Source organism: Notechis scutatus, chromosome 1, assembly GCF_049901735.1.
Source record: "Notechis scutatus isolate UNSWTSFEM ecotype Mainland chromosome 1, rNotScu1.2, whole genome shotgun sequence".
NCBI classification, from domain to species: domain Eukaryota; kingdom Metazoa; phylum Chordata; class Lepidosauria; order Squamata; family Elapidae; genus Notechis; species Notechis scutatus.
The window spans coordinates 241,721,631-241,742,526 of record NC_142009.1 but is presented as its reverse complement, the minus strand read 5'-3'; the positions used below and the strand labels follow the sequence as shown (position 1 = coordinate 241,742,526).

Below are 20,896 nucleotides of genomic sequence, written 5' to 3'. Positions count from 1 at the left end.
CTATATACACTGGTATGGATGGAGCCACAAAAAAATTGCACATGACCCGGCAAACTTGACATTTATGAAATGCTCAGGAGATGATACACTGCAACTGTTTCATGCACGTTTTTGTTGCAAACTCCTTCCTTTGGGTAGTTTACGCACCGCACTGAGTCATGGGTCGTTTGGTAACCCACTGAATCAATCACACATTAAACCTAAAGCAGGCAAAATGTACACTTTACCACAAGGCGTGAATTCAACGCCAGAGTTTGCTTCCCAAGATCCTAGTCGTCCAGTTGCAAATCCGGGTACAACAAGCACTCCCGCTCTCCAAAGAAACCGGAAGATCCCTCATCCAGCGGCATTTTGAAATTCCCCCACCGCAGAAAATATTCTCTGCGAGGAAGAGGAAGAGGAGGAGGAGGGGAGGCAAAACGCTTCAAGGGAGCCGCTTGCACCCTAAGCCCCGATCGGGGGAGAGAAGGAGGGAGGGAAAGAAGCAAGGCGGGCTCGAACAACTTCCTACTCGGCTGCCAGCATCAAACGCTGAAAACCAACCCTTTAACTGCCGCCAACGTGGAGCTGAATTTCTGTCCTCTGGAAACGGCAGCGTGGAGGAAGCGATGAATGGTCAGAAAGGGGCGGTGGCTGACTCTTTGCCCTCCCCAGGCGGTTGCCGTGCCGGGGTTTCTGCCTGTTAGTTCGCGTCTCGTCCCTGACTTCTTCCCAGCGGCCGCGCGGGTGGAAAAGAAAAGGCTGCGGAGGGCTCCTCGGAGAAGGGAGCGAGGCGTGAGCAGCGCGGTTCCTCCGCTTCCCTCCTCCGGGGCTGTCTTTCTTTCTTTCTTTCTTTCTTTTTTTTTGGCGGGCGGGTTAGGAGACTTTCTGCCATGACTACATAGAGCGGCGCTGAGTGAGAGCGCGCATTCCCGAGCTGCCGCCGCCACCGCCACCAGGCACCATGAGGGGACAGGCGCAGGTTTTTTTCCTGGTTCTGCTGTGCCTCGGCAAGGTAAGGCGTGTGGAGGTTGAGGTCATTGGGGGAACTGGGTGGGTGGGGGAAGAGAGATCGGTCTTCTGCGGGAGAAGTTCTCGGTGGTCTGGCCGCCGCCCCCACCTTCCCCATCTCCCCGCATTCACCTCCGCCGCGGGTGAGGTAGCCCCTCCCCCACCTTCGACCAAACTTGCTCTCGAAAACGCCTCCCGGTTTCAACTCTGTTAACTTCCTCCTTCCTACCTGTTTACTCCCCCTCTCTCCCCCACCCCTCTCCCCGCTGTCGTCGTCCTTGTGACACCAGTTTTTTTTTTTTTCCTCATCCAGCTGGGAAGTGGGGAAAGGTTTCACTTAGTCGCTCGGTTCGGTTCAGAAAAGGGGAGGCTTTTTTCGCGCAGGTATTGCTGACGGACGTGCTGGAGGGTTTTGGGGTCTTGCACCATAGGCGTTTGGGTAACCCCCGTCCGTCTTTGTGCAACGTGAGGCGTCCGAAAACCTCTGCAGGGCAACGGGTTTTAGGTTTTGCTATCCCAGAATAAGGGCCAGCTTCTCTCTCTGCCCTAGGAAGAGGACAATGACAAACCTCTTTTGAAACACCTTGGCAAGAAAACTGCAGGGACTCTTCGCCAGGAGTCAAAAACTGCCTGGAACGTATATAATAGGCGAAGATTTAACTGTGCAGGGACAATTCACGAGTGATTGCGAAAGCCTGTTTGGTTGTGGCAGTGTATAATTATGGAACTTGTTTCCATGCATTCCCATACATATGTCATTCATAAATCAAATCTCGTTAAGCATTTTAGAGGCGACTTTTGGGACTACAGAAATCCGGACAAATCTACAGGAGACATGCTTTTGCTCTGTTTACTGGTTGTCTGGATTCTATCCCTAACATCGGAATAAAAGATAAGCAAATATACAAAGTGTTCAGTTTGTGGTGTGTGGCCTATCTCATCCCTGATGCTAAGCCACATCACCTCTGGTTTTGGCTTGATGTTATGACACTTGCCACTCAGGTTCACAAATCATAGTTTGTAGTAAAAGCCCCAGAACTGAAAGCAGTGGTTTAAAACTCTGAATATGAGCTCCCAAGCACTTTAAAACATTTTCAAAGTTGCAATTTTCAGTGTGACAGAAAGGGGAAATGGTAGTGAGTGCAAAATAACCATGTTAATAATAATAATAAAAAACACTACAAAGGCCAAGCATGAGTCCAACTGTGAATCATTTCACACATGCTTCATGGTTTACTGTTTTAATAATTTCCTGTAGTTTATTCAATCTTGGTTAAACTGTGGTTTAACTTAACATGAACCTAGCCTATGCATTCCTGGGGTTTCAAATGTGTATTTAAATGTTATGTTCTGAAGTGACTTCTCTATTTGTCTGAAAAATCATCAGGCCAGTAATTAATCTCATCTTTAATCTCAAATTATACCTGTTAATTGATTTGTTTGTTAAATCTATTCTTTAATGCTGTGTTTAAAAAAACAACATTTTGCTCTTGCACCCCTTCTCGCTTTTAACAACTATGAAGGTCCACAAAAGAGTATATGGATTATATTTATCAATATTTAGCATACCAAAAATTAATGTAGACACATTAATAGAATACTTACTAAATGGTCATTATACTGATATAAATTATAATGATCATAAATATTAAGCTATTAAATATTAAATAATATCTTGTCTGGAAACTATACTATTTTGTAACAAAGAGAAAGATGACATTTTAATTTTTTTTGCAAAGATCTTCATTTTGATTTTGCAAACCCCTAAGAGTGTCTTTGGGGGGGCCGCTTGGCATCCTTGGACTACACTTTCAGAGATACTACTTCAATTCATTTCACCTTTAATGGAGTTGGACGGATGCAGTTTTGCTACCCTTCCTATACTTGCTGAAATATTTGCTTAGTTTTTCATTTGTATTGTGTTCTTTTTTAATCTTCCTGTGGTTCAGCATGCTGATCATAAAGCAAAAGGAGCAAATCTTCCTTCCCTTTTCCCCAAATATCCATTTTAATATTAGTGTACAGAGGAAACCATTATTCTAATATGCTATTACAAAATGAACAGATGGTAGATAGCTGAAATAACCAGTAGAATGGAATAACAAATGCTATGCAACATTAATTCATTGAGGAACTTACAGAAGGGGGAAGTCATATTGGATCTGATTAATTTATCTAGAGAAAGATAGTGCATCTCTGCTGTAGTCAATCTCAGTTATGGAAACTATACCGCCTCTCCAAATCCTTGTAGATTCTTTAAGATCTCCAAAATTTATTACATACATAGAATTCTAGTGCAAAGGAAGAAAGATTATTTATTAAATACATAGCTGAAGTATAATTATATTCACTTTATTTAAATATGTCATCAAATTAAATTGTACATTTTTGGTATATGGCTCCCAGTTTATCACTTCGTAGCCCAGGAAAGTTACATGTTCCTCATTTACAGTATGCAGTTGTATAACATTATAGTGTATTGTAGTGGTTTACCAAGAACTTGTTTCTAGACTAATGCCATCAAAAACAAAGGCCCGGTTCACATGTTGTACTTAGCTGGGAATTTTACCAAGGTTTGCAGAATTATGCTATGCCGTAGCTGCTTGAATTTGGTTTATAGATATATACTATAATGGGCTAGATTCACTAAACCAGTGATAAAAATCAGTGAAATTGGCCTTCAGTTTATACATGATCCAGGCCAATGGGAACCCCAGTTGTGAATATATGTATCTTTAAAAGACTGCCTCCTACATGTGATGTGTTTGCTAGCAATATTCACATAAGAAAGATGTGTAGCCTGCCCAATTAAGGAATACTCTAGGAATTAAAAATAAAGTAATGTTTTTTACAATGAGATGGAGAACTTTTGCCCTTTTTGATGCTGCTAAATTGTAGCTTTTAGCATCTGTCACCACTGGGCATGCTGGTAGGGGTTACTGGAAATTATCATTCAGCTACATCTGTAGGACTACATGTTCCTCACCCTGGTTAATGATATGGTTGGTCTTTTTCAGGTTTAGTAATATTGGCAACAATAAACTTTCAAACTATTGTTACTGCAGTTGTCATTTACTAATTTATAAGATTGATAAAATCTTAATGGTCTGAACGGCTCTTAGGAGTTTGCAATTATCTACTTTTGCTGGAGAACTTTCAAAACATGGTGCTTATCATAAGATTGGATAGAATAGCCAAGCTATTGACACCTCTTTCATATACATTGCCCCATTGCTACTGTTATGATACACCAAACTATAAACTGAACATAGAAGCGATGCTTGTAGTACATACTTGGCTAAAACATGGTTGGTTGATTGTGTAATTTACATTTATAGTAAAATAGAAAACTTGATTTTAATGATTGTTAGCATTTGGGCATACAACAAGATCTCAAATTCTGAGATCCTTAATTTCTAAGGCAATCATGTCTGCAGACAAAAGTGCATAGAAAATTAGGTGTCCTTGTTATCACATCCCTTCAATATAAACCAGTTCCCTCCTTCCATCCCAGCCCTCTGGAAACCAGGAGAGGATTGAAGGGGAGGGAGGAAATCCTCACCCACCAGGGGTCTGGCTAAATACCGAAAGGGAAACAAAAACTTTGTAGGTAAGAGAAGGTCACCAGTCAGTTCCAGGATTTAAACAAAAATCAACTTTATTAAAGGTATCAAAAGAACATAGGAGTCTACACATTACATACAGGCAAAGAAGATAAAATATACCCCAAATACATATACACACAGAGAAATCTAACTATAGCTTACATACTTGTCATAAGCTCTCATCCAGGATTCCAGCCAACTTTCTCTCAAGTCACTTTTCTACAACCTGACAGATCCCCCTTCTTTTCTTTTATGGGCCCTCAGGTTTAGCGACTGAGCACATAAGGCTGGCTTGTAATTTAAAGGGCTGGCTGTGCCTCCTATACAACCTAATAGGGGTAAGTAGTTACGTGTGACCTAAGTATCATTGCGATCTTTCTCTGTCACTTCCAAAAATATTTGGCATATGTGCCTTAAATGCATGCAGATGTAACTGAGAAATTAATAGCTATTTCATGATCAAATCATTATGCATTTGGCATCCTTAGAAGCCAGTGGAAATGTATATAACAATAGGAATGCAAAAAGCATGTACTCTTCTACAGATAAAATTTGCAAATTTGAGAAGCCACAGATGTACAGCACCATTGCATCATTTGAGACTTAAGAATTTTAAAAGAACTAACATGGTATTTAATAAAGAGCTAAAAAATGCTGTTTCTTATTGAGTGGGTTCACACTTTGTATCAGGTTATAATTTAGGATTTGACTTAGCAAGTTGATTGAAAAGAATCTTTAATGTTTTGCAATCCATGATTTATTGCTTAACATAAATGTAGCAATATTTTTATCAGTGTGGGTTTTACTTTTTATAATAAAAAAAAGAAACCAGCCTCTGAAGGCCTCAAGGTTATGCTAGTGACATCACGAGGATAAACCAAAACGTTCAGCAGCATTTCAGTATTGTTACCAGAAGCACTGATGTGTCTCATTGGTATAGATTGAAATAGATGCATTAAACTTATAAAAGCATTTACCTTGGAGACCATGGGATGCCTGCCTATAGCTTAGCATGTTAATAATCCAAACAACTTTGTTTTATTCAGTCAATCATTGGGCCATGAAGCTCATTCTTTCCAGTGCTTATATATAATATCCATAGCATTTAAGAATACAGTGACCAGATAACTTATGATTTACTGAATAAACTAACTGGGGTCACAGAGCACACTAAGACGTAAATAAGGTCTGCAAATCACAATACTTTGCACAACCTGCAAAATAACTATGATACAGTGAGCTGTATGAACCCAGCTATTCACATCGCTGCAATTCTAACTTCCTCAGTAAGAAATCAGTTTAAAATTCCCATCCCTTTGGCATCTCATAGCCAGTATCCTTCACCTTCAAAACAAACTGGAAGACCCCCTGAAATTCTGAAATCCGTCACAGAGTAATATGCCTGAGGAAAAGAAAAAATGAGGGAGAACAAATCTTCATGGACACCAGTATGACAAGTAGTATCCCAGTCCAAGGTGGAGTTTGGAGATTCTCAGTTTGAAAGGGGTTTTGTCAGAACTTCAGCCACAGGTGCTACAAAGTAGTTTCTGAATTCCTTCCATTAGGGGGTTGGAGGAGGCAATGAACGATAACTAATTAATTCTCTATTCAAGTTCTAATAGTTACCACAGAAAAAGAGGAAGAAGTCATTGCCTGGAGAAGTGAGATAGAGAAATTGTCTTGGTGTGGAATCACTCAGATAAATAATTTGTTTTCTTGTCTTGCAAATGAACAGCAAGGGCAGCATGAAGAAGCAGGCACCAATAAATTGCCTGTGTCACTGAAGGGTATTTGCCTTCCTGTAGATTTTGAAGACAGAATTTAAAAACAAAAAGGAGGTAAAGTAGCCACCATCCAGAACAGAATCAGCAATTGAGCAATGGTTACTGTTTCTAGTTGCTTTTCCTAGATTTTTGCTCTTGCAAGCAAGCCATTTGTAAATGTTTATAGAAGATGCTAAAGACACCGTTGCATTACTCTTGCATCTACACAAGCAAGTTGGTTGAGATGCCATTGCAAGCACAGTTAATCCTCAAATTATGACTGTAATGGAGCCTGCCCATTATAGTTGTTGAATGGGTCAGTCATGTGACAGACCCAATTTTACAATATTTTTTGCTGCTGTCATATTGTAAACGAGGCATTTGTAAGTGCAAATGCTATGGTTGTTAAGTGAACCCATTGTTCGCTGTCGCCTGGTTTTGTTGGACAACCGGAAGTGATGGTTTTCTGCAAAACTTCCATGTGACCACAGAACACTTCAAACCACCATAAATAGAGTGATGTTGGACTTTCAAGTCTGAGTTTTCAGGTAGGTTGTAACTTTGACCGGTTGTTAAAAGCAACCATTCATAAGTTGGGAACTACCAGTAGTGATAGTTAAGTCTTGGGAAGGGGGATGAATCTTCGTGGGCTGGCAGTGGTGTGATAAAGCACTTCAGCCTTGCAAGTTGGTGCAATCAACATATGTCTTGTTGACGGCACCAACTTCATTTCTGAATTCAGGTTAATTTTCATTTCATGGAATTGTGTAGGACTCAATGAAGTGCCATTTGTTTTCTCACTAATGTATTGTGCAGTCCTGCTGTTGTAGTTAGTAAATTGTGTTTTATGGCTTCAAGTTAATTCACTAATTCATAATTTACAAACCACAGAAACTTAAAGCAGGATTCTTTGTTTTCTTCTTTTTGGGGGGGGGGGACCTCTAGAGGGAGTTTCCGTGGTAGACTAAGGGAGAAAAACTAAAATGCAGTCCATTTTCTATCACTAGAGTGTTGCCTCTTGATCAGAGATTCTGTTGTTGTTTTTTTAAGTAGCAGTTTTATCGAAACTGAAACTTTTTGAGAATCCTTGCTTAAAGCAATTTGTGAACCTAGCAGTTAACATGACAGATGAGGAGGAAAAGTAATAGTTTATGATGGTAAATCAGAGTTCTTTTTTTAAAAAATGTTACATTGCCATGTAGAGGTGGGCTTGGTTATTTTCCCAAAGTAATCAGCAGCTTCTTTTAGTTGGTATATTTATTTTTATTTATATTAGATATTATCTTAAATATTTGTGCTTTACAGGTAGTCCTCGACTTACAACAGTTCATTTAGTAATTGTTCGAAATTATACATAACAGCACTGAAAAAAACAACTTATGAGCATTTTTCACACTTACGACAGTTGCAGGTCATGTGATCAAAATTCAGATGCTTGGCAGCTGGTTCATATTTGTGATGGTTGCAGTGTCCCAGGGTCACATAATCCCCTTTTGAGACCTTCTGATAGGCAAAGTTAATGGGGAAGCTGGATACATTTAGCGACTGTGTTACTAAATAAACACCCGAAGTGATTCATTTAACAATTGTAGCAAGAAAGGTCATAAAATGAGACAAAACTCAACAGTTGTCTCACTTAGCAACTTAAATTTTGGGCTCAATTGTGCTTGTAAGTCGAAGGCTACCTATATTTATATTAAGTATTGATTTAGACAATGGTGTACTTATTTAGATGGACTACTACGGTTTGAACTAACTTAGTTCACGCTATATGCAACACCAAAATCAAACACATTGTGTCTTAGTGCTGTGACAGTGAACCTAAGACATGTGTCCCAGGTGACGTGCCATGTCATTTTTGGTGACACATCCGGCCTACAGACCCTTTGGAGAAAGCCCGGCCCTTGGACAGCTTCTAGATCCTCCCCAAAGCATGCAAGGACAGGGAAGGCTTTCCCTCTGTTTTGGGAGTCTACAAGGCTACACAAGAGCATTTTCCAAACTTTCTAGGCCTCGTTCGACCTGGAGCTGCTTTGGATAGGGATTTTGAGAAATATCATTATCTAAGTTAATAAGTGTATATATCTAGTTATTAAATAAAACTAAATTATTTATTACTCTGTTACGAATTATTTCTCTTTTGAACTGGGGGCACCTTTCCCCCAGTGACACACCAGCAGAATCAAGATAGGCATTCAGGGGTTCGCCATCACTGGCTTAGTGTAATACAGGAACAATCCCAGCAAGGATTGTTCAGTGTACCATTACCTGTAGGAAAATGTCTTCACTTAAACCCAGATGATTTTTTAATGTTACAAAGAGTCAGTGTGGGCAAGGCAAGCTGTCTTCCTGGGGTATAAAGTTGGGAAAAAATGCATTATCTGAAGTGAACAGTGCCCTAAATCTCTGTAATCTCTCTTTCTACTTGCCAGCACTAAATATAACCTCTAAATGCAGTAGAAAGAGAAATTAAGCATTTTGATGTGATATTATTTATAATATTTTAATAATGTACAGGCAGTTCCCTAGTTTAAGAACAAGTTTTGTTTCAAATTCAGACTTTTAACTCAAATTTGTAAGTTGGAACTCATCTCTATGAGCAGACTTACTATTATTAAAAATGGTGGATGGAGTTTTCCTTTCTTGAGCCGACCAACCAGTGAAGCCACACAATGAACCACTGAAAATTTGTATATTAAAAATATGCGACTTCAGCAGTTCATTAAAAATCCTGCACACCTTCAGCAGTTCATTGGCTGGATTCCATTTTATTGGCAAACCTGGTTGTCCTTGACTTTGACAACTATAACCCTGCGATCACTCAGATAAATTCCGTGGTGAGTTTTATGCAGGGCTGTCAGTATTTATCTCTCAATTATATTTAATGCAAACAGATAGCAGTTCAGATTTTTTTTTTTGTTAGAAAAGGAAGTAACTAAGTTATAGATATGCTGATGTATAGTATGATTTGTAGATGAAGAATGCTGGCTTCATATCTAGCAACAAAATGTTGCTGCTTCCAAAAATAGTGCATGCAACATATGGAGAGTTTAAGGCAAGAAATAGTAATCTACATTTTTTTTCTGCTGCTCAGTCAAGATCTGCTAATTGTTGACAATGCTGAAGGAAGAAATAAGGAATTGAGGACTAGTTCCAACTTCAGTATTGTTAATCAATGCATCTTCACTTCAATATAAGTAATTTGTAACTACAACACTTAGCAAATAAATCACAACAGATGAATATTTTACATTCAGAATAATAATAGTTATTGAGCCTGTGGAATATGATTCCTTTTTTTCAAGCAGCTCAGATAATTTTACAATTCAGAGAAGTAAAAACAAAAATTCTTGGAATTCTTGGCTTTTGTGAAGTGCACATATGCCAGTTCCTGTATCCTGATGCTCCATTTACGATTTGTATTTAACCTCTATTGGAAAATAATTTCAGGTAAATTGATGTTACTTATTTCTTTCCCCAGATAGCATAAAACACTTTGCTAGTTTCACCCTCAACTGCTTCATATCGTCTCTCAAACACCCATAAGGTGTTTTGAACCTATTTTTGTTTTGTTTCTGCCAGATTGTCACAGTAGTGTAGTGGTTATATATACTTTCAAATTTCTGCAAGCGTTTTCTTAAAATTATCTTCCTTGCCATTCTTCAGGAATGTCATTTGGAACAAATTAAGGAGTTTTAACTGGAGACAACTTGTTTTTAGTTTTGCACATATTTGTGAATTAACTAGAAACTTACTTACCGAAAGGAGGAGCATATTCATACTCTGAACCTTTGCTTTTCTGTACCTTTTCTGTGCCATATCTGTGAAACGGAGCAGTTGTCCAATTGGCAACAAGTTGTTAAGGGATAATGACAAAAATTAATGGCACAGGATCAGCTGGCTTTGGTAAACGAAATATGCATGCTTGGTGGATACAGCCTTGCTGTATTGGAGATGAATAGAGTACAGAAAAAGATTGCTTTTTCAGTCACTATGGATTAGAATTTTAATTGAGTGATATAGACATGGAGTGAAAAATGGCAAATAGAGACCTTGGACATGTTGCAAGATGCATTTAAAGCAGAGATGCTATTAAATGAGAATATCTGAAGTATTTTGTATTAGAACTATAGAATATGTAGTGATATGGACCTGAAGTCCCACAGTTACTGTTTACAGATTCTTACTGCAAAAAATACCATAGTTGCTTAAGCTGCATAGTGTAGTTATTAATAAGAAAACAATTGGGCTGAATAAAGCCTTTTTTTCCTAATTTCATTTTCAGTATTTTATTTTTTTATTTTATTTTTGAAATTTGCAATGAAAGCTTCATTTCCCTTATGTTTTTCCTCTTTGTATTGGCTAGGCCAGTCTCCTTAAAGAAACAAACTTTTAGCTTCAACAAGGGTTCCAGCTGCTCAGAAAATTAGCAGCCAAGTTGCTTTGGGAGATTCTCCCTCTCTTGTGTGGTGAAAGATGACTGTTTTCCTCTCCCTCCTCACTTTAAGTGGTGTGAAAGTGTCTGGTTATGCTGCATTGCTCACTTTATGTTGGGCAGTGATAAATGAGCAGCAGGAACACGAACAGAGAATTTGGTCAGAAATGCTGCTCTAGTTGGCAGGTTGGCACTACTCACTGCAGCCAATACCACTGTCAGTCTTGTTATTTACATTGGCTGGCCTAATCTGTGCTCTGTCCAAACCCCCTTTGGTTGTACTAGCTAGTCTTTGCAACTAGACGAGACTGGGAGGGCCATATACGACTAAATGAGTATCTATCCAACGTATCATATATCAGACAATTCAGTGGTGAGTAAATGCTTAAGTCCTACACCATATTGTGACAGTTTACACTCTGTAAATCAGTTTATTTTATTGAATGATTCATTTTATATCTATTATTGATTGCTTTTCACATTAAAATCTCTTGGCCTCTGGGTTACCTAACTAAATGAGAACAGTGTATGCTTTGTTTAATGCATTCTGAACGCTTAATGACACTTTTGGTGACTGGGTATTCATTGTTCAAAAAGGCTTTGCTCTTACCTTAACTCTAGTGCGTAAACCAGGCCACTGACCCATTCCAACAAGCTGGGATGTTTTAAAAATCATAGTTTTATGTGATACAACTTAGCTTACCTGTCTGGAGAAACATGCAGTTGGAAATGATCCTGGCCATTGTTTAGCTCAAGCCACTATGTAAAGTGTAATTACTGTCATCAAGCCTTTGATTAAATACCTCTGGCAATGAAGCCCATGTTCCAATACAGGCAACATTCCATGGACAAGCAATGTAAAAAAATCACACTTGGCCAATAAAGTATTCTATGTTAAAAATATATATCTCCAAATGCTTGTTTAAAACTGTTTCCCTGAAATTTCCATTTGTTGGTTCCAGTTCTGTTCTCTGTAAAAACAACTTTATTTGTTTAGTTTAGTTTAGTTTATTGCCTTCAATTTATGACAGAATAGGAATCTTTGTATTGACTGCCTTGATCCCACCAGGTTAATCTGTGTTTAAGAATCAAATGTGGGTTATTTTGAAGGACGGTTATCTTTAATTTTAGCACGAGAGCCTCTAGCCCAGGAACAGTAGCATAATTCATTTTATACTCTTGGGCATAACAAGATAATCCTTTGAATTAATAACCAACTTCAATGGAGATTTTTTTTACCAGGTTCTTAATTATCTGTGATTTTGTTTTTATTTTGCTTAGTCATGATTCTTAATATGTGATAAGCCCCGGGATTCTTATCAGTTAATAAGGCTTTTGCCTAGTTCTCATGTGGTTATATGTTTATCATGAAAAGTACTGTAATCTCTGTTCATGATAATCATGATTTAATGAGTTTGGCTTAGTGAATCCCACCAATATATTTCATTCAATAAACTTACCATGTTTTGTTAGCCTAGATTTTTTAAATGATATTGAGTAGAAAAAAATTATTTCCAACTTATTAAAAACTTTATGGCTTCTGTAGGGAAATGTGCTTTTCCTGCTGTTTCATCATGAATTTCAAATTTAAAAATTCAAAGTATATAGCCCTTCTGAAAAAAATACCTGTATGGATTATTTCTAATTTCTCCATTATAATTCAAGATGTCTTTTGTTTCTTAAATCTGACAGAATGTTACCTTAAATGTGTGTGTGTGTGTGTGTGTGTGTGTGTGTGTGTTATTTTGAGTCTATGACAGCACAATGCATAAACAAAAACCAGGCAGTAATGCAAAGTGGAGTAAATAGAACTAACGATGGGGAGATTTTAAAATTTAGTCTGTTTATTTAATAGATTTGTATACCAGCCTTTCTGTCAGTGGAATAAACCATATATAATTGGTTTAAGCTAAACCACGTCACACTAATCAAACCTAAGCTACAGTATGGCTTAATATTATGGTGTTATTGTATCATTTTCTTGTGCCTTATTTGTACATGTCAGGAAAGAAAGTAATTGTAAAGGTACAGGACCAAGCCCTCTCAATTTTTTTCTGTAGCCAAGAGGTTTGGATAAATTTAGTTCATAACATTCTTGCATCATTATGTCTGAGCCAGGAAACATACTAAACAAAATGGAATTCACAGTTAAACATTAATTTGCAATTAGAAATTGGCTTATTTTAGCACCTGTTCCTGTTGCGAATGTAGTAAGTGAGGAATTTGCTGACTAAAAGCAAAAGTCTGGTTTGTTGTTTCTTGCAATGTCTGTGATGAAAGAAGAAATTGCTTATCTTCAAGGCTGAGTTTAGCCTCACCTAAAACTCAGAAAAGAGAGGAAACTTTCTGATTGCTTATCTGTAGTTTTGAGGAAAAAAATACAACAAAAATATTCACAATAGGGAATGTTCAAAATACAGGTGAGTAGTTGTAGTCTATAAAAGTGGAAATTCTGACCCAAGAAGTCAATCTTCACCTCAGGACTTTACTTTATAAAAGTCTTAGAAAAGCTTCTACGTCTGTTTCCAACTTCTGCCATATGAAGTTAATGACAACAGTTACAAAACTTTTGTTAGGATTACTAATATCTTTAAATATTCCAAAAATGCTGTAACTATTTATATGTTGCTACCAAAATAGCTTGTAGTAATTAAAAAAATGAAAGCCAGTTTAATGTACTGGTTAAGGCATCAGACTAAAAACCGTGGGACTGTGAGATTTAGTCCTTGGGCACAAAAGCCCAGTGACCTTGGGCCAGTCACTCACTCTTGGCCCTAGGAAGCAGGCAAGGGCAAGGCACTTTAAAAATCTTGCCAAGAAAAATTAAGAGACTAGTCCAGGCAGTCAACAATGACTCAAAAGCATACACAGACACAAAAATAGTCACAGTGCAGGGATGAAATTCAAAATTTTTCCTTACTGGCTCTGTAGACATGATTTGGTGGAACTCAGTCTCTAAAAGGAAGAAGGTGGGCGTGGATGGGTGGATGGGGCCAACCGACTCAAATTGTCCCTACCACCTCTCCTGAGGTGGTTGAATTTCACTTGTCACACACTATGAAATCTTCAGGAGACACAGTACATTTTCTCTCTCTCTCTCTCTCTCTCTCTCTCTCTCTCTCCCTCCCTCCCTCCCTCCCTCCCTCTCCTCCCTCTCTGTCTCTCTCTCTCTCTCTCTCTCCCCTCTCTTTCTCCCTCCCTCCCTCCCTCTCCTTTCTCTCTCTCTCCCTCTCTTTACTAAGGAAGAAAAGTATTGTGAGCGTCTGGAAGATTCTCCATGCTGCATCGAGAGCCCAGGATGGGTTGACTCCTTCCTATGACGTCATTTAGCTGAGTCTGTACTAAGATATAAAAGCCAGCCCCCGGGAAAGACCCCAGCTTTTGACTCAGCTCCTTTCAGTCAGTAGCTGTGTCTCTGAAAGCGTTCTGTTAGATAGCACTCACCAGCGATCTTCAGTATTTTTTTTCCTCGCTTCAAGCAGCTCCCAGGATCTGGGCAGCTGCTCTTCCAGGAGAGCAGGGCTCGCTCTCCTGCAACGTTGGGAGCAGTGTTGCCAGAACTCTGTGCAGGCAAGCTGGGCAGCGTCTGTAGACCTCCCCCACGCCTGTGGTTTGAGCAGTCGTAAAAACTATCGGCAAACTGATAACAGCACAAGCCAGCTGATCATGTGGCTGGTTGCTGCGTTTTTCCCTTGCTGATTTTGCTCGGGGCTCTGTATAGCCTAAGGAGCGATTCTTTGATCTTGGAGCCTGTTTTCTCTAGTCAGCGGCCATCTTGGATTGTCATATCTCCAGAGCCATGGATTTTCCATCAACACCAAAAAGAGCCAGCTCTCTCCCACAACCAAATTGCAACACTTGGGAGCAGTCATCGATACCATGTCGTGCCAGGTTTTCCTGTCCCCAGCTTGTGGAAAGAGCCTTGCGGAGATTATCAGCCAGGTCCAGCAACATCAAATTGTCCCCCTGTCACTGCTGTCCAAACTTTTGGGGAAGATGGTCTCCTGTATTGGCATTGTCCCGTGGGCTCGGCTCCACTCCCGACCCCTCCAATGGTTCCTGCTTCCCTACCAACGAGCAGGAACCAGCCACTCCTCCATCAAGGTCCTGCTTCCACCACAAATCCAGAGATCTCTCAATTGGTGGCGTTCCCTGTCAATCTGGAGGGGACTCCTGTTCAGGGACCCAGATAACCACCGATGCCAGCCTCCTGGGTTGGGGTTCCCATATGCAGGGCCAGATAGCTCAGGGCATTTGGTCCAGATCAGGGCAGACTCTGATCAGGTCCAGATCAGGGCAGACTAAATTGGCTAGAGCTCAGAGCCATATTTCTGGCTCTCAAGCATTTCAGGAAATCAGTGACCGGCTCTCATGTTCTAGTCCTTACGGACAACATGGCCACAAAGGCTCATGTCAACCGGCAAGGGGGGACGAGGTCCAAAGCCCTCATGAGAGAGGATCTACGGTTGGGGTTATGGGCAGAGAAACAGCTGTTGTCGATCTCAGCGGACCACATCTCCGGGGTCGACAACTCCCAGGCCGACTGGCTCAGCAGGAGCCTAGTCGACCAGGCAGAATGGTCCATTCCTCCGTCTCTATTCAGGGACCTTTCCCTCAGTTTCGGAACACTGGAGGTGGATCTCTTCTCCACTCCCCAAAATCCCAATCACCAAATTCTTCACCAGGTTTCCTTGCCAGGGAGTGGAGGGGACCAATGCTCTTCGGTGCAGATGGCCCAAGGGTCTCCTCTACGCCTTTCCCCCGCTTCCCATCATTCCGGCAGTAATTCGGAAGATGTTGGAGAAACGAGCGGAGCTCCTCCTCCTGGCACCCTATTGGCCAAGTTGGCCCTGGTTTGCGGACCTGGTAAACCTGTTGGTGGCTTCTCCTTGGAGGATCCCAGCCCATCTAATCTCCCTTCACCAGGGGGCCTGCTCCACTCAGAGACCCAGTGGTTCAAGCTGACCATGTGGCACTTGAGCGGCAGCAGCTAGAGGATGCTGATCTTCCAGAAAGGGTCATCCTCACTATCCTGGAGTCTCGCAAACCTTCTACAAGGCGCATCTATGATGCCACCTGGAAGGCCTTTCCCGAGGGTTCCTTAGGGAGCGTCTCTCTCCTGCTTCAGCCCAGTTGGCAGAGGTTCTTAGATTCCTTCAGCATGATCTGTAGAAAGGTTTGGCCCCCAAAACCTTACATAGGCAGGTTGTGGCCCTCTTCTTGGTCCTTTTATGGGGTTCGCTTCCTTCCTTATCCCATCACCCTTCAGTTAGGAGGTTTTTGAAAGGGGCTTCCAACCTGCACCCTCTAGTGGTTCACAAGTATCCTTCCTGGGACCTTCATATGGTCCTTAATGCTCTTACAAAGCCCCCCTTTGAACCCCTTAGAACAGTGTCTCTCTGTTTCCTGACTCTGAAGGTAGTGTTTCTTGTTGCCATCACTTCTGCCAGAAGGGTTTCCGAGCTTGCTGCTCTTTCCATCAGACAGGACCTTTGTTCTTTTTGCGATGATAGGGTTGTTCTTCGTCTGGACCCCTCATTTATTCCGAAGGTTAACACCTGGGTTCACAGGTCCCAGGACATTGTTTTGCCTGACTTCTGTCCTTTCCTGCACCATGACTTAGAGCGGCAGTGGCACATGCTAGATGTAAGAAGGACTCTTAGAATATACATTAAGCGCACTTCCTCCTTCAGAAAGTCGGAAGCAATGTTTGTTTCCTTTTTCCCTTCTCACTTGGGGCACAAGGCCTCTTCTTCTACTATTAGCAGGTGGGTCAGGCCTTGCATTGAGCAGGCCTACAAAGCTGCGGCCCTTCCGGTTCCCCAAGGTCTGATGGCGCACTCTACCAGAAGCGCAGCCACTTCTGCTGCCTGGGCGACCCAAGCATCCTTGGAGGAGATTTGTTGTGCAGCCACGTGGACATCCCCGCCTCCTTTCATCAGACACTACCATCTGGATGCTTTTGCCTCGGCGACTGCAGCCTTCGGCAGACGGGTGCTTCAACGAGTGGTTCCACAGTCGGTGTGATGAGCCGGACGAGGACCCGCCCGTGGACATGCAAGCTTCGGTATGTCCCATCCTGGGCTCTCGATGCAGTATGGAGAAGAATGGGCGTTGGTGGAAGTTGCCATGAATGCCCTTTCTATCTATGCTGCGAGAGAGCCCAGCCCCTCCCTTGATTAGTCCGGAGAGGGTAAGACATATTTCTGTATTCATTTTGGGCTTTCAGAGACACCTTTCAGTCTGTCAAGTATCTTCGCCAAAGCTGGGGTCTCTTTCGGGGGCTGGCTTTTATATCTTAGTACAGACTCAGCTAAATGACGTCATAGGAAGGAGTCAACCCATCCTGGGCTCTCTTGCAGCATCAATAGAAAGGGCGTTCATAGCAACCTCCACCAACGCCCACTCAATCATTTGCATATTAAAGCCACATGCATTTTCATAGTCACCTTCAGTCTTTGCCAAATATTATAGCTTCTGAGACAGTCCTGAATTGTAATTTTTTCCCCACTTAATAAGATGTATGGTAGCTTAACTGGTTGCTGTTTACCTTTATTATTCAATTAGTTCACATTCTTTACACATATCTAGGGAACAGTTTCCTGTTTAAAGTGAAGTAGGACGTCTTTGGGTCACAGCTGATAAGTTGCTATGTCTTGGATATTTCAGTAGTGGGAAGAATGTTCTGGCCTTTTTCAGTTCTTACTGAGTCCTGCTTTATTGGTGGCAAAAAGAATTTCCTTAACATTTGAATAGCTCCAGGTTCACTAAAGAAACTGCTGCATATGTTTGCTCTGTAAGCGAATGCCAGGAGATCTCCCCTTTCTCATTCCTTCTAGTCACCCTCTGAGCGATTCCTGAATTCTTAATACTGTGTGGCCTAACAAAAGACTTTGGAGTAAGCATGTTGAACATAAATAACCCTGATCCTCAGGTTTTTCCCAGACTAAAATAAGTTCAAAGGATTTTTTGGTAGCTATAATTGTGGAGAAAGTATGGGAAAAAGGTATATGCTTGCTGCTTCCTCAAGTGATTTTTTAAACAATTCTTGTTCTTTTATTAACAAAAAAAATCCCCAAAAGAACATATAATATTATAAAAGGGTAGGGGGAAGAAAGCTAAAAAAAGAAACTATATAGGACATATAATCACAATTATAGATGCAAAATATAAATATATAATATATATATGGTTCATGCAATTATATTTATATATAATTATATATGTAAACATTTCAGTGAGTAGAATATATATATATATATATATATATATATATATATATATATATATATATATATATATATATATATAATTTCAATATTAATATCAATATATCAGGCATAATTGGTTTATACCATCATCCATATCTAATACTTATTGATAAATTATTGATTTGTAAATTGTTGGTGACATTGGCTCTGCCGACACTGAATAATAGTATTTATATTTCAAATGCTATTGAATTTCTATTCTGTCTTGTTCTTTTTTTTTTTTCTTATTTCACATTATACCCCACCTGCTCACAATAGGATCCATGGGGGATTCCTCTAATTGTTTGAATATGTACAATAATAACCTTGTGAGTTAAGTTGAACTGGAAGAAAGTAACTAGACTTCTGTTTTCCAGTATCTGATTAAATGGCACTATTGACTCAGGAATTCCCCTTGGCTCTTCCTATTTCTATTCTAGACCCCGGTGTACACATGTATCACCTCTCCTGCAGGAGCTGCATTGGTTGCCAATTTGCTTCTGGGTACAATTCAAGGTGTTGGTTGTCACCTTTAAAGCCCTTCATGGCTTGGGTCCGGGTTGTTTGAGGAAACATCTCTTGCCAGTGACATCAAACAATCAGCACTTTGAATAGCACTGGGAAACAAACTAGCAACTACTACAACTCACAAAGCAGAGGTGTTACAAGGGCACTACTTTGTTCTGGACTAGCAGAAGCTCCCAGGCAGTCTTCAAGGACATCCCTAAAAAAACAAGTCTGTTCTTTCTTTTAATGGCAGTTTTTCAGATATTTGAAGACAATTGTGATATATGCCCATGGAACCAGTCATTCAGCAACTATTCAAAGTTACAGCAATGCTGAAAAAAGGAGATTTATTGATTGGTCCTTGAGTTATGACCATTGGGACATCCCCACTGTCATATGAGTATGATTCAGATGTTTGGCAACAAGCACATATTTACAATTATCACAGCGTCCTGTGATCACGTGATCACCATTTTCAGCCTTCGCAGTCAGTTTCCAACAAGCCGGCAGGAAATAGCAAGTTACGGGTCATGAAACTGACATTGTAAATTGGTGTGGTCATGTGACATTTTACTTAATGACTGTGCCACTTACCATTATGGGTGCTGGTCCCAATTTCAACTGGTAAATGAGGACCATCTGTATATGTAAAGGTACCATCTGTATATCTAAATGGGGACCATCTGTATATCTAAAGTAAAGCAATGCTATTTTAATGGGACTGGGACAACACCTCAGAAAAACTTGAACTTCTGTACTTTGTAAAACTTAACTGACAGTGCACTTTAGTGCCTCCTATGGTCATTAATGCTTCATGATGGCCAAGTTGTTGATTCTCTCAGAAAATAATATAATTCTATACTAATATAAAAACAATTATAGAGTCTAATGTGAAGACTTGAGATAAATGTTTGTTTATCCTTGTAAAAACTAGATATTGGAAGAGGAAGTGGAGAGTGATATGCGTGAGTTTTGGTTAAATGCCCCAATTTGCTTTGCTCTCAAGAGTATGCACTGCAGGCTTCTCAAACTCCAGGCTCTAGATGTGCTGGGATTGCTACTTTCAGAATTTTCAGTCAAATGGGTTGAAAGGCAATCTGGGAGTTGAATTCACTACATTTAATTCTCCTTTGGATCAAGCTCAATTACTGGTTACTTCATGAACACACATCCAAATAGTTTTCTTGGCAACAGTAAAAAGTGGTTTGCAATTGCCACTTTTGGGGGATGCTTTTTCAATTACCTAGCTGAGGCCATTATATTTCCTATTGGGTCTCCCATCAAAGTTCTAACCAGGTCCAACTCTGCTTAGTTTCCAGGCCTGGGCCAGGTCAGCCAAGTGCTACCATCTGCTGGGACAAACATAGTTTAGCCTATTTTTTTTCTGTCTGGAATTAGTGCTGTCCTTGTGTTTTTCATTTGTTTGGTACTGCAGTTCAGTTCGCCTTTGAAGATCATTGTCACTAAGTTGAAAGAACACTTCATCTGTTGCCCAAAACCACATCTAGATTTTGGATTTTTAGATGCAATTTTGCTTGAAAGTTGTGGTATTAGCAAAATCTACACAGTCTGTTTCTTGTTTTAGTTTTGGAGGTTGAGAGGAGAATAAATAATGCATGACCAACTTTCTAACTTGTCTGACTTAAAAGCAGAAGATTTAAAATAAGGTGAAGAATTTATTTCATCCTGAAGCAATAAAGGTCACTAAAGAATGTAGAACTTCACCTTGTGATAGAGAGGTTCCAGCCAGCCATTGTGGTTGGAAAGAAAGAGGAAGGAAGAGGATGTAATATAGGTAGTCAGGAAAATTTGTTAGAGAGATTATATGTAAATAAAGATTTGGTGACTTCATTGACTTTGTCATATAGTATTTTTGGAAACAACATGAATGAGGCATGTAGTTGCTTCTTTTCAAGTTTTAACTTTTCAGTTAGTAGAAGCAGCCCTGGAATTTCCTGGTCGTCTGTCATCCACTTACTAACCTACTTAGCTTCCAAGTCAAAATATGATCAAGTGCCATGTTCTGCAAAGATTGGTCATGCATGATTTACTTAATAGTCTTAATACTTAGGTGGGAACTAAAAGCAGAAGAAAAAACACAACCCATTTCCATTTATATTAGATTTATTTTCAAAAATCATTATGTAGTAGCCATAGTGAACTAGGTTTAGATACATTAGGGAGAACTAAGGGCATATGATAGGCTGACTCTCAAAATGGATGCCACAAATTTTATCCCTTCAGAAAACTGCTACTGTAATAAGCATGGCCAAGCACAAATGGTCACAAATGTCTCTGAAGGGATGTCTCATTCTGATAAATGTTGAAGTGAAGCATTTCTTCAAA

General features: G+C 40.1%; 1 protein-coding gene across 1 annotated transcript in view; it reads left to right on the top strand.

Annotated features, from left to right (window-relative positions):
• The first annotated feature begins 708 nt into the window (after nucleotides 1-708).
• Nucleotides 709-20,896, top strand: part of PTPRJ (protein tyrosine phosphatase receptor type J) — a 100,642-nt gene continuing 80,454 nt past the window's right edge. The window contains exon 1 of the mRNA XM_026668301.2: nucleotides 709-994. Within this exon, the coding sequence (XP_026524086.1) occupies nucleotides 944-994 (51 nt within the window). The 5' untranslated portion in view covers nucleotides 709-943. The remainder of the gene's footprint in view (nucleotides 995-20,896) is intronic.